Here is a 14,035-nt window from a genome sequence, read left to right as displayed (position 1 = left end):
CTAAGTTACCTTTGACGTTTGTGATTTTTGGCCTTTAGTGTCTAAAAAAAATACCGATTTCATATCGGAAGACGTTAAGTTAATGTCAAATTTTTGACGTTAATTAAAGTCGAATAGACATCAGACATAAAGCAATATCTGACGGTAATTAACGTAGAATTGACGTCAAATATTGCTCTATGTTTGACGTTAATTAATGTCGAATTTTGCCATTGTCCGACATTAATATAATTTTTTGTTTTTTTAATTAGTTATGATCAATTTTTATAACTCTACGAGACCTGAAAAGCAGAAAAATAATAAATGTAATATAGTTTTTGGTATACAACATGAACTATGAAATATAAAGAAAAGCACAAAAGCTATGACAATAGTAGTATAACTTGTGATTATTGGTTTTAATAGCTATGGTTATTGGTTTGGGTTGGATTTTTTTACCACTCCTTGGAACACCTAGTTTAGGAAAAAACATTAGGAGCCCTTACTTTGGGTCTCTGTGAAGTATAAAAATTATTTGGAAAATGAATTGCGATAGATCTTAGAACGACCATACCATTTGTTCTGGTTGGCCGATTTGTTATTATTAAATAAAGATTTGGGGTAAAAAAAATTTTCAATCACATGGTAGCTCACATAGCTACCTAGCTGTTCTTTCTAGATTTTCAAAAAAATGTCGTTTTCTATTTTTCTTCAATTTTTTTTCCAAACTTTGCAAAAATATTTAACATACTTAGACTTTGAATTTTGATCTAAAATTTTTTGTGGGGGCTTCTCATGATATTTTGGTGCTTTGAATAAATTTCCAAGTCATTTGGAGTTGTTTTCAATATACTCTTAGGTTTACCCTAAAGCTTGGATGTATAACGTGTAGTGTAGTATGAACAACAAACAAGTTCAACAAAAAGGAGACAATAAAATACAACAAAAATTTCTTGAAAATGAAAACAAAAACGAAAATTGACCTTTTTGAAGGTGGGTTCGTCGGAATAAAGTGTTCCTGCCAGTGAAAGAGAAAACATAACACACCTATGAAGAAGAACACAAAAACAATCAGTCAAAATAAACGAAAGTCTTACCCAAAGTACTTAATCAACATGCATTTGTATAAAATGAAAGAAAGATTACATTTGCTAGTCGCGAAGTTTTGTTCGACAAAAGTTTGAGCAGAGAAGAGGTCACGCGCTAAGATAAGGGAATGAATTTTCAACCTCCCGCGCCCCAGTTTGAGCAGAGAAGAGGTCATGCACTAAGATAAAGGGAATGAATGTATATGACATCTGATTCTAGGGAATTTGACGTCTTATAACCTTTTGAAGTCTGTTTCTAGGACATTCGACGTCGTACATAAGCAAATTTTCACCTTCGAACTTTGTAATATCCGACCTCTTATAACCAATTCACGTCGAACAAGTCTAAATTTGATGTTGTAATTAAACTTTTATTTACAAAAATGTCACCGTTCATTTTTAACGTTGACTTTTCGTTTTTAGACGTTGAACTCGAGACGTTAAAACCTTATTTTGCACTAGTATTTAAAGATGAATGAGATTATATTATGCATTAATTTAACCATGATATAATTATTTTAATTAATATTTCTCTACTGAATTAACTATATTTGATAATTAATAATAAGGATAAAAAAGAACAAGAAAACAAATTGAGTAAAAATTGACTTAAAATATATTTAAGTGAATTACTTTATGTTAGTTTGAAAATATCTAAGAATAGAAAAAGAATGAAAGGTGATGAGTATTACTCATATATTACGTATAGTTTTTATCTATTTTAATTAAAAAAATTTAAAATATTAACATATTTTATTATTTTTATTTTTTATAAATAGAATTCATCTTTAATATTTTTTAAGAAAACATATTATGATAATTTAATATTGTAATATTGAATTAATATATATACACACATTTAATATAAATTACAACATCTAAATATATATATATATATATATATATATATATATATATATATATATATATATATATATATAATATATATATATATATATATATATATATATATATATATATATATATATATATATATATATATATATATATATATATATATATATATATATATATGACAAACATGGTCATAGTGAAAATAGAAATTATGCGAAATCATGCTATAAAATATAATAGAGTCCTATTATTGTAACATCCTAAAATATAGCGATCAACCATATCATAGTTGTCACATAATCAATAAGATAGAACAATTAAAGACTAAAATATAAAGCATAAACTTTACAGTCATCCAAAATAACCATAAAATTTAAAACTTTATATACAACCTATCTATTACAAAACTTTGTACAATAACATCTTAACTAAACTATATTGCCTCATCACTTCTATCCAGCGCCTGCTCCAGGAAAGCATCATCTCCCTTTGCTCACACCCACATAATGATCATTGCAAAGGAAAGAACACAACACATACAAAACACAAGCACAAACAACAAAGTAAGGTAGTTTAAATAAAAAAAATAATCATTATATTCAACAACTACATTTCATACAATCATACATAGTCATTCCCATCACAAAAACACTTTATGCATGACACTACACTGACTTTGATCGTCCGGACTTAGAATGATTGTTGAGCTATGGCGCGTTGTGCACTTGTGGTGGCTTCTACTTCTTTGCAAAGCCATTGCCAATGAGTTTCACCCTACCACACTCACAAGGTTAGTCTGTTTCGGGCCTTAGAGCATACTGGAAGCCTCCAGGACTAAGACCTCCTACTACTCCTCTCAACATGGATCAATCCCCTCTACTTGAGAATGAAAGACCATTGGAGTTTCAGGATAACCCTCAAGACTGAGCTCCTACATTCATTCTAAACATACTTGAACCTCACCAAGAGGATTCACTTTGCAACTTACTTTCACCACTTTGAAACCATACTTTCACTTTGAATCATAACTCATGACATTGATACTTATATAACTCAACACACGTTCATACATAATTCACAATGAATCTAAAACATCATTTAAATCAATCAAAGACAAGGAAATAAAGAGAACTAAAAATGTAGACCAGTCAGTGGTCCAGACCCTTCAAGCACTTGCTCAGCGACCCTGATCGCTGTTCGAATCCCCAGACAGTGGTCTAGACCCTTCAAGCACTTGTTCAGCGACCTAGCTCGCCGAGCGAATAAAACTCCCAATGATCCCAGACCTTAACCTCTCGCTCAACGACCCTACTCGTTGTGCGAATACTAGGACAGTGCGCTATACTCTACAGTCACTCGCTGAGCGACTCCACTCACTCAACGAGTCTGTATAATTCTGCAGCACAAAACTGCAGAATTATGAACCTACCCAAAACTTACAAATTTGAAGTATTTTCTCTAACTTCTAATACTCCTAATTTGTGTTATAGACTTAATTAAACTTAGACAAGTGTTTTTAAACCTTATACTAACATCATTCTAAAGTGTTTCCTAACCACATTCCACTTCAAAATCTACAAAATATCAATTTATGAACCTAATTTGACTTCTACCACTTTTGGTACATTTTTAATAAACTTAGGGACCTTAACAAGTCTCAAATAACTTACCTAGCTTATCCCAATTGACCAATTCAATACCTAACTCCTAAAAAAAATTTTCACTATTCCACTTCCTCTAAATTAGTCCTAAACCAAGACAATTTACATCCAATCATAACCAGCCAATGCTAACATAGATTTATCACATTCTATACATCCAAAACAGTCCAAACATCATTCCATGCAGTTCATACTCAAGGTTCATCTATTCATACTTAAAACAACCACATTGCATACATTAAATCTACCATCAAAACCTAATTTCAGTTCAATACATATCATACTCGCATACTCTTCACACATATACAATCAATCACCAATTAAAGTAAAAATCTAGCTTCCCTTACCTCTATCAATTCACAGCTCTAGAAAAAATCTCGACCGTAGCTTGCACCGCAAGGAATTCTATAAACACCTACAAATCACCGATTGATGATTGAAGACCAACCTTAGAACCACAATTGAACTAAGAATTAAGGAAAATGGAGACTTGATCCATGCAAAACATAAACGTTTTACTGAATTCAAGAACCCTAAAATACCAAAGAAATGGTTTCTAACTTACTTGCTCAATTCAACCAATTGATTAGTCAGATACGTAGCCCTCGATGCAAGGATCACATAGACACCTCCTGATCGTCAAACAGATTATCCAAGAGTGAGAAAGGTTAGAGAAATGGTAGAAAGGTTAAGAGAATAGTGTTTTAGAGAGATAGAAGATATTTTAGATAATGAGACGAGTTTAGAAAATTCTATTTATAGTATCAGATTATTTTAAAATAAAATACTTGGACTCATTATTTTAATACACCTATTTACTCTAATACTCTATTTTCTAGGTTTTTACAATTATAATATTTAAGTTTTTCAAAATACATACTAATATTTAAGTCCTATTATAATACATGCTTTTAAATCTTAAACTTTTCACTTCACAGTTTTATAAATTCTGACATAAAATTCTCAAACAATCACAGTTAATTGTTCAAACAAAAATCAATTCAAGTTCACATGAATAAGCTAAAATTAGCTTTTCTAACCTCAGTTGGTATATCCTTAAAGCATCCCAACCCTTCTTCACAACTTGCCATTATGTAAAATTGGATTGATGCAACCTAACATTATCCTAAAAACCAAAAAATGTAAATTTGAATCTAGAAAAAAGAGATAGGAATAAACTTACTCTAATTGTGTTCATGATCGGATAGATTTCTCCACAATGATAGTTGTTTTGGGTATATAAGGTTTGGGATGTCCTACGCTCAAAACACTCCATGTTATCTTTATTGTACTAATTAATATTTTTGTACTTTTAGCATTATATAACTAACTATTAACTAACTATTCGGTAACCATAGTTATCAATGAGAATTCTAATATTTACAAATGCAAGTCCAGAAAAAGTAATGAGAAAAGAAATTTATGAGGGAATAAAACTGAGAAGTGATATCACTATACAATACCTAAGAATAAGAGAAAAAATAGACGTTGTACCACTATTTCCAAAATACCACATGTGTTAGAGTTTTAAATTGTACTACAATTATTTTCAATTAACTAATCGAATGATGTCAACTTCAACTTTATCCATTAGAATATTCTTTTCTGTGTATGTTTCCAAATGGGTGAATTTTATATATATGTGTGTGTTCTTCGTTTTCAATAGTTTAAATATTTGTTATTTTAAAAAACTTATCCAGAAACAAATATTTATAGAGAACCGAGAGTTGAAAATAAAGCTTCAATTACAGATCTTAAGTTTATATTTCTTTTCAAAAAACTATAGGATTATAAATCCTATGATAGAGAAAGTATACAAGAAAGTATGTGTGTTTGTGTTTTGTTTTTCTTTTTAGGTCTTAAAATAAAAATTTTAATTTCAATAATATTAGAGTAATATTACAATTACTAAAATATTTTAAAATAATAAATAAATATAAATTGTTAAAATTTTATTCAGTAAAAATAATAATGCAATATTATATATAAAATCACTTTTGAATACTAATGTAGGTAATGTTACATTACATTAATACAAAAATAAAGCATTATTTAAAAAATATTAATAAGTTATAAAGATATTAACAAAATTGACATTTTATCGTATATAAAAGTATTCACATTTAAATGCCAATCACTATTTAATAATTTATATTTTTTCTAAAAAATAGTTAATATTTTTTAATTAACTAATACATTATATGATTTTATTATATACTCTATTATATAAGATTTAAAAAGGAGTATACAAAAGGAGATATATACTTTTTACTCAATGTTATATTGTTTATATTTAAAAAACATTTCATATACACCCTTCAATTTTCACGTACCATTGAGATAATAAAATGATATTTTTATCAATTAGATATTTCATATTTTAAAATAAAAGCAATCATATTTTATATTCACTGCAATCAAATAAATTATTGTTTTATTATAATATAGTATTTTATTAAAAAAAACAGTTGTAAAGTTGGAGTTTTTAGTGAACAGTTGGGTCAAGAAAGACTTTCCCTCAAAATAAAAATGTTAAAGTGATTGGTGTTTGGTAGATATTTAATAAAAAGAATATCAGTGTAAGATCATCTATATATATAATATAAAAAGTAGCGATAATGTTCAACAGCAGGTAATATCAAAACAGAAAAGTCTTCAATCATGATTTATATAAGAATGATAAAACATAAATGTATTCTTTTACTTAAAATTAAAATATAAAGACGTAGACCAACAAGGAATCCTTAATTGCGAAATTGTTGAATCTTAGTGTATTCCAATCATTTATATATAAGTCTTACAGCCGGCCACCTAAACCTATTATTAAAGACACTGTTTCCGATGATGATGAATTTCTTAAGGTAAGAAAAGTTATTTTAACATAATAACCACGATTGTGACAATAATTGAGGGTTAAGGCGATCTGTTGTGTGTGGAAATGGCAGAGGAGTTGATTCTGTTGGATGACTGGCTGAGTATGTACGGCATGAGAGCAAGGATAGCACTTGCAGAGAAGGAGATAAAGTATGAATACAGAGAAGAGGATCTGGGAAACAAGACCCAACTGCTTCTGCAAATGAACCCAATTCACAAGAAGATTCCAGTTCTCATCCACAGTGGTAAACCCATCTGTGAGTCCATCATTATTGTTGAGTATATTGATGAGCTTTGGAAGAACAAAGGCTCTTTCTTACCCTCAGATCCTTACGAGAGAGCTCAGGCCAGGTTCTGGGCTGATTTTGTCAACAAAAAGGTAAGGTTTTTAGCATTTCATAAAGTACCTTTTAGTTAACAGTGAATTTCAAACATAAATCAATTTCATAAAACTCAGTCAAATTTAAAGTTTTAGTGTTTGTGTTATGTTGTGTGTTTTAAAAAATATGCAGATAGGTGATGTTGGGTGGAGGATATGGGCAGGAAAGAGAGAAGGGATTGAAGAGGCAAAGAAAGAGTTTGTGGAGGCCTTAAAGGAACTGGAGAAGGAGCTTGGAGAGAAGGCTTACTTTGGGGGAGACACATTTGGATTTGTTGACATTGCTCTCATCTCTTTCTCCACCTGGTTTTACACTTTTGAGGCATTGGGGAATTTCAAACTGAAGACAGAGTCTCCTAAGATCATTGCTTGGGCTGAGAGATGCAATCAGAGGGAAAGTGTTTCCAAATCTCTTGCTCCTGAGAAGGACGTCTATGACTTTGTTCTAAGCTACAGACAGAGCCATCACTTGGACTAAGACCAGAATAAACTTCTCTCATGAAAGGATCTTTGTTATTGCTTTCAACTTTCTGGTATCTCTATATATTCAATGTCAACTTTACTTATGCATATTTCTGGCTTTCAGGTTATGCTTAATTTCTTGCAAAAATAAGGGTGCGTTGAAGATCATTTCAAGAAGATGGATTTTTCATCAATGTATTATAATAATAAATATTATTTATTATATATGATTTTTCATCTTCAATATAAAGGAATCGCTTCCTTTCCAATCCAGGATGTATTATCATTTTATCACAATCAACTTTATCTTCAATAACAGTTCCTTTCAACGCATATCAAAGATGAAAAAAAAATATCCGTTTTTCAAATAAACACTGCATCTATGCAAATTCACGTATGCGAAAATGAAGAACATTCTCTCCCTCAAATCTCTATATATATACATACAAATCATTTGATAAAACCATAAATGTCACTCGTTAATCCTTCTTCATCAACAAAAGTATTATTAGAAACAAACACAACTAAGTCTTGAGTATAGACTTTCAACTCAACCTGAGCTGAACAACCAAGTGTTTGAGTTCTCTCTAGAACTTACAAGAAATTCATAAATGGATTTTCTACAAGGTACAAATGAATGACTCTCAAAGAGAGGATATGTGTTCAAATACAATACAATTTGTAACACTTGAAAGTGTTTATCTCTTTACAAAGACTTCTCTTTCAAGTTGACTTCTGAAGAGTTGGTACGTAGCTTTTCGATGTGAAGTCTAACTTTAGTCTACTTCAAAGAAACATTCTAAGAATGTTCTTTTTCTCTCATAACGTCTTTTTCTAGGGTGTCGTGATTTTTATCATATCTTTCTGTTTTATTGATATCAAGAGAAAGAGTATACAAGTATCAAAGTACGTTGATAAATGTTAAGTAGTGTAGTATGTTAAAGACATCTTATCATTTGTCATTTCACTAATAAATGCATCGTTTAGTAAGCCAAATATGTATTCATCAAATGTTATAAATATAAGATGCTTTCTCAAGGCTAAAGCGTTTGGTGGTTACTTATGAGATGATATTTTCCATAGAATGTGTTGCTTGATGTAACACTATATGAAAATATTTCTTTTAGTCTTAGTGTCATATAAGAGATAGATTTCTATTCCCATAATAAACTAACTTATTTTTGTCGTAAAGTCTATTAAGAGATTTCAATGAGAGATACTTGTTCTTAGACGCTGTTTATAATTTTTTAATCCATTCAACCAGTTTTGGTCTATAAGCATTACTTCATCTCTTGGTTCGAGACATTATAAGATGTTTCTTTACTAGATACTACTTGTTACAAACGACTTTTCCTACACATATTTTGTTTGATATTGTTAATTAAAGTTCAAAACGTGAATTGCTTAAACAATCTTTTCTCTAAACAATTTTTGTCTGAACACACGTAATCTTGTTATTTAGAATACCAAACTTTTCAAAATGTGAAGTTTAATTCAATTTTGAAAAATATACAATAATAGATTTTTGATAGATTTCATCATAGATTTTATTGTTAGTAATAATGGATGAAAAATGTACTTTAAAAACCATTAAGTTAACAATAGCTAACCTAACCTCCCTCTCAATTTAATTTTATCTTCTCAGTTATTATATAAATAAAGAAAGAACTGTAATTTTATCAGTGCTTTTCTTTCATTTTTAGTATCTATATTATTTGGTAATAACTTTTATTCCACTCTTATAAATTTATAATTTTGTTCAATCACATTAAACATGGATAAAATTAAATTGAACACGCCTATTTAATATGATCAAGGTAAATTATCTAGACACACCTATATTTAATATAACTAACTTTTAGCATTTTATTTTCACTATAATTATTATAATTTGAACTTGAATAAAATATGGCTAAACTATTTTAAATTTAATTTGATATAATACGTTATTTAATTACATTAATTTGGATAAGATCATGTTTTTATATTTTAAATGTATTTCATTATAAGATTTTAGCTTTTCTTTAGGTTCTATGATAAATTTTAGATAGATTATATCACAGTTTTACTATATAATTTATTATTATTATTATTATTATTAACGGATAAAAATATCTTTAGAAATACTAATAAGTTTACAATCAGCAACACCTTCAATTTAATTTAATCTTCTTATTTGTTATGTATTTATTATATAAATTAACAAAATTGTCATGCTAACAAAATTATTAGAACCTATCTATTCAGTAAAAAAAATCATTTTATTTTCATTATTGATAGTTCTGTGCAATCACATTTATTGATAAGATTGCATTTTTCTATTACTAAAATTTCCTTTTTCTATATTTTAAATTTAAGATTATAAATGATGTGATCAAGATACATTACTTAGAGCTAAATTAATATGTAACTAATTAATATCATTTTATTTTTACTATAACTATTAAACTAACTTAAAGGTATATTATTTAATTACGTTAATTTGTATATGATTATAGTTTTCAAGATTGTATTTTTTCATTTATTACAATTGGTTAGATTTTATTATATATATTACCTTCCGTAATAATTTATTGGCTTAATATCCTATTTTGTCTCAGTTTCGTTCGACAACGTCAAATTAGTTCATCCTTTAAAACGTGCGTCAATTACGTCCCTAATTAATAAAATTTATATCAATGAAATCCTGTCAACACCCAATTTCGTCCGGATTGACGAATAAATTTATTTTATTGTATTTCCCTCATAAAAAGAAAAAAGTAGAAAAAATATGTATAAAAAAAAAAGAAAAAAAAAAGAAAAAAAAAGAAAAAAAACAGCGTTCGTCCTCTACCCTATTCGATGGTTCGCCCTTTACACTGCACAACCGTTCGGCTCTTTCCACCTGTATGTAACTGTTCGTTCTTTATTGAACAAAATAACAGACGTTCGTCTTTTCAGCCATCCGTTACCACAAGCCTTCGGCTGATCGTTCTCACGTGTCCACACTTTCACCTTCAAGGACGTTCGACCTCAATGGTGTTCGGCCGCTCGGCCTCAAACCATTCGACCCTCCACTGCAACGAGCGCTCCAGCGTTCAGTCATTGTATCCCACTGATGCTCGTCCATTCGACCTCAAGGTCGTTCGATCGCTTGTCCTCAACCGTTCGGTTATTTATTCTCATTGACGTTCGGCAACTCTCAGGATCTACTGTTCGGCCATCTACAAGCATTCCACCATTTGTCCGTTCGGCCCGACATGTTGCTGGTCGTTCGTCCTCACCGTTCGGTCATCCTTGGCCCCAAGTGATCTAGGTGTTCGACCAAGACTCTAAACGTTCGTCCCAATGGTATCCGGTTTAATAATGTTTGATCATATTTGTTCTTAGGTATCGAGCGTTCGGTTTTGGTTTAGTAGTGATGATTGGCGTTCGATGTTGAGCGTTCGGCCTAGGTTTGATTTCACAGTGTTCGATCTCAATAACGTTCGGTCACTTCCCCTTATATACCGTTCGTCCAACTCACTTCCCCTTATATACCGTTCGTCCAACTAACTTCCCCTTATATACCGTTCGTCCAACTCACTTCCCCTTCTACCTCTCGTCTTGGTCGCTCCCCCTCACCTACCGCTCGTCCAAACGGTAATTAGTTTTAAAACGGTCGCTCGTCATGTGCGATGCTGGCTAGGCGTGTTCGGTCTTGATGGCGTTCGTCCAAACAGATATTGAGTTTTTCTAATGGTCGTTCGCGGTGCTGGCTGTGTTTTAAGAGCGAAACTGGGGACAAAATAGGGTATTAACCCTAATTTATTTTATTGTGAAAAAAAAACGCTTCAAACTCTCAAAACAAAAGTTAACTATGTAATGTAAGTTGTAAACTTGTGCATTTATTATATTGCAAAATAAATATTTTACCAAGCTTTGCTTCTGTTTAGCAGCGTTAACGTTGCATTCCCAAGTCTCAGGATTTCGATGCGCTGCATCTCAACAACCCGTAAGGTTTGGGATCTTCTCGTGTGCTATAGACCTTGAGAAAAAAAAAATCCGAACAAGCTTTCTTTCTCTAACATAGTTGAGCTCTCCCTCTTCCTTGAATAAATTTCATTTTTCTGTGAGCTTCCTCAAGAGTTTCTCTTTCTTCTCTTATCCTAGGTTTCACTTTTCTCTTTTTAGATATATTTGCTAGTTTTGAAATCCTCATACCTTTATGAAAAGTTCCTATTGTATTTTGGAGAGCTTACGCAATACACTGTGAATAAGTCTTTAAGGACAATGATCTACACATCTCGGGAAATTTTCTTGGTGATTTTGTCAGCTTTTTTATAAAAATCTTAAGTACTTATGCTTGACATCAATAACTCAATCTTGGAGTATTAAAATATTGTTTCCGAAATTCAAACGGTCTTTGCGAAACCTTTCTTGGATGCACAAAATTGAAGTCTTATCTGGTACGAATTTTCAGCGCGGGTAAAACCGTGTGTCAACTCTTAGACATGTATGGAGTCACCTTTGCTCTTTCATCTTCAAAACCTTACTCTAGTCTCCCTCCAAATTCAAAAAAAGTTGAAGATTTGGTTCATGCAAACAAGGTATGCTGACATACTTAGTGCACTCTGTAATAATTTGTTTGATGTGTACTTTTCCTATAAGGAGGTGAAAGACATTTGAGATTCTTTGATTCTCAAATACACTATTGAAGATTGAAGATGTCGTCAGACAAAGGTTCATTATTGGGAATTATTATCGCTAGGAAATGATTGAAGACAAGGATATAAAGTCGCAAATCAATGAGTACCACAAATTGCTAGAAGATATGAAAGCAGAGAACATTCTTCTACCAGATAAATTTGTTTCAGAGATTTTTATCGAGAAATTGTCGCCTTCCTTAATTGATTACAAGCAATAACTTAAACATAGACACAAGAAAATGTGACTTTCTAGGCTCATCACTCATATAACTATTGAAGATACCAACAGGAAAGAGTGTGCTGCTGTAAGGGCCAAATCTTTGTCTACAAAAGCAAACATGATAAAAGACAAACCTACTCCAAAAAGATACGAACACGAACCTGATCACAATAGGAAAAATAATTTTTTAAAATCTCGTTCGAACACATCTAACCCCACCTTTAAAAAGAAAGGAAATTGCTTCGTATGTGGGAAGTTGGGCCATCATGCACCACAATACAGGCGTAGAGCAAGAAACGATAATCCTCCCAAGACAAATATAGCCCAAGGAGATTACATTATTGCTTCAGTCATTTCTCAAGTAAATTTGATGACCAATGTGAGCAAGTGGGTGGTAGACTATAGTATTACCAGGCATATCTGTGCAAACAGAAGTGTCGTTACCTCTTATACTAGTGTAGGAGATGGAGAAGAACACATCTACCTCGGTGATTCCATGATCACTCCTGTTTTTGGAAAAGGGAAAGTTCTTCTCAAGCTCACATCTAGAAAGACTCTGGCCTTGAGTGATGTGCTACATGTGCCATCAATCAGAGTCAATTTAATCTTTGTAGCACTACTGGGAAAAGTGGAGGTTAAAGTGTCATTCGAGTCTGACAACATTGTAATGACAAAAAATAATGTTTTTTTTTGGAAAGAGATATTGTGATCAAGGTCTCTTTGTACTTAACATTTATGAGAATATTAATGAATCATCTTCTTCTGCTTATATTGTTGACTCATATGATATATGACATGCTAGATTAAGATATGTGAATTCTTCCTATGTTATGAAATTACAATGACTAGGATTAATTAATATGCATGATAAGTAAATGTGATATATGTGTAAAATCTAAAATAACCAAGAAAACATGTTATTTTGTAGATAATCAAACTGAATTGTAAGGGCTAATTCACAAGGATCTAGCTGATTTAAAACAAACCATATCTAGAGGAGGTAAAAATTATTTTGTAACCTTTATAGATAATTATTCTAAATACACTAAAGTGTATTTAATCAAACATAAAGATGAAGCCTTTGATGTGTTTCTAACCTATAAAGAAAAAGTGGAAAATTAATTATATAAGAAACTTAAGAGGATTAGATTAAATGAAAGTGGTGCATTGATAACGGTTGAAAAACCGTTATTTTTATACTTAATTTTGACATTAAAAACAACCTTTATGACTTAGAAACTAGCTTGGAATCATGCTTTTGCTTAAGTTTTGGAAATAAGAGAGTTTGATGGGTTTTATGTTTGGTTTTCCTTGTTTTGGCAGGTTTTAAGATGAATTGGATGAAAGAAGTGAAGTAGCATGGAGTTGGACTCAAAAAAGGAAGGAAAAATGCACAAAAGAAGAGCTGCAGTCACCGCTCAGTGCAACTTTTATTGTTGAGCGTCATTTTGAAGTACCGTAGCCACTGTTGAGGGCCAAAACTACAGTTGAGCGTTAATTTGAAGAGCTGCACTTGCCGCTGAGCGCCAAAATGCCGTTGAGCGCCATTTAATTGGGCTTGGGCTTATTTTATGTAATTTTTAATAAACTATATAAGGTTTTAGTCCACCTAGGGTTGGCATCTTTGGACAAAAAGAGGCGAAATCACACTCTCTTCACCCCTTGGAGGCGAATTTTTGGATGCTAAAGCTCTGATCTTCAACTTTCAGGGTTCTATCTTTCATTCTTTCATTGTTTTTATCTAATTTCACCATGTCTATGGTGAACTAAACTTCCATTGTTGTTGGGGAACCAATGTAATCCTTTGAAACTCTCATTTATTGAATTGATTCTTGATTTTATATGATTTA

General features: G+C 31.1%; 1 protein-coding gene across 2 annotated transcripts; it reads left to right on the top strand.

The window, feature by feature from the left end:
* The first annotated feature begins 6,320 nt into the window (after window positions 1-6,320).
* LOC124825006 (putative glutathione S-transferase parC) lies at window positions 6,321-7,567 on the top strand. Of its 2 annotated transcripts, XM_088098696.1 has the most exons (3): window positions 6,321-6,444; window positions 6,529-6,836; window positions 6,970-7,567. In XM_088098696.1, the coding sequence occupies exons 2-3, from the start codon at window positions 6,561-6,563 to the stop codon at window positions 7,312-7,314; spliced, it is 621 nt and encodes a 206-aa protein (XP_087954822.1). In that variant the 5' UTR covers window positions 6,321-6,444; window positions 6,529-6,560; the 3' UTR covers window positions 7,315-7,567. The 2 variants fall into 2 exon arrangements, with proteins under 2 accessions (XP_087954822.1, XP_047153496.1); XM_047297540.2 differs by lacking the exon at window positions 6,321-6,444 and having other exon boundaries at window positions 6,451-6,836.
* The last annotated feature ends 6,468 nt before the right edge of the window (window positions 7,568-14,035 follow it).

The sequence above is a fragment of the Vigna umbellata genome, chromosome 9, assembly GCF_029865625.1.
Source record: "Vigna umbellata cultivar VRB3 chromosome 9, Vumbellata_1.0, whole genome shotgun sequence".
Lineage (NCBI taxonomy): Eukaryota > Viridiplantae > Streptophyta > Magnoliopsida > Fabales > Fabaceae > Vigna > Vigna umbellata.
The sequence above is the reverse complement of the archived record's forward strand: the minus strand, read 5'-3'. Positions and strand labels throughout refer to the sequence as shown.

Coding starts and splice junctions, on each gene's coding strand:
- LOC124825006 (XM_047297540.2), top strand. CDS start 6,522: ATGGCAGAGGAGTTGATTCTGTTGGATGACTGGCTGAGTATGTACGGC. Junction 6,837..6,969: donor CTGATTTTGTCAACAAAAAG/GTAAGGTTTTTA, acceptor AAAAATATGCAG/ATAGGTGATGTTGGGTGGAG.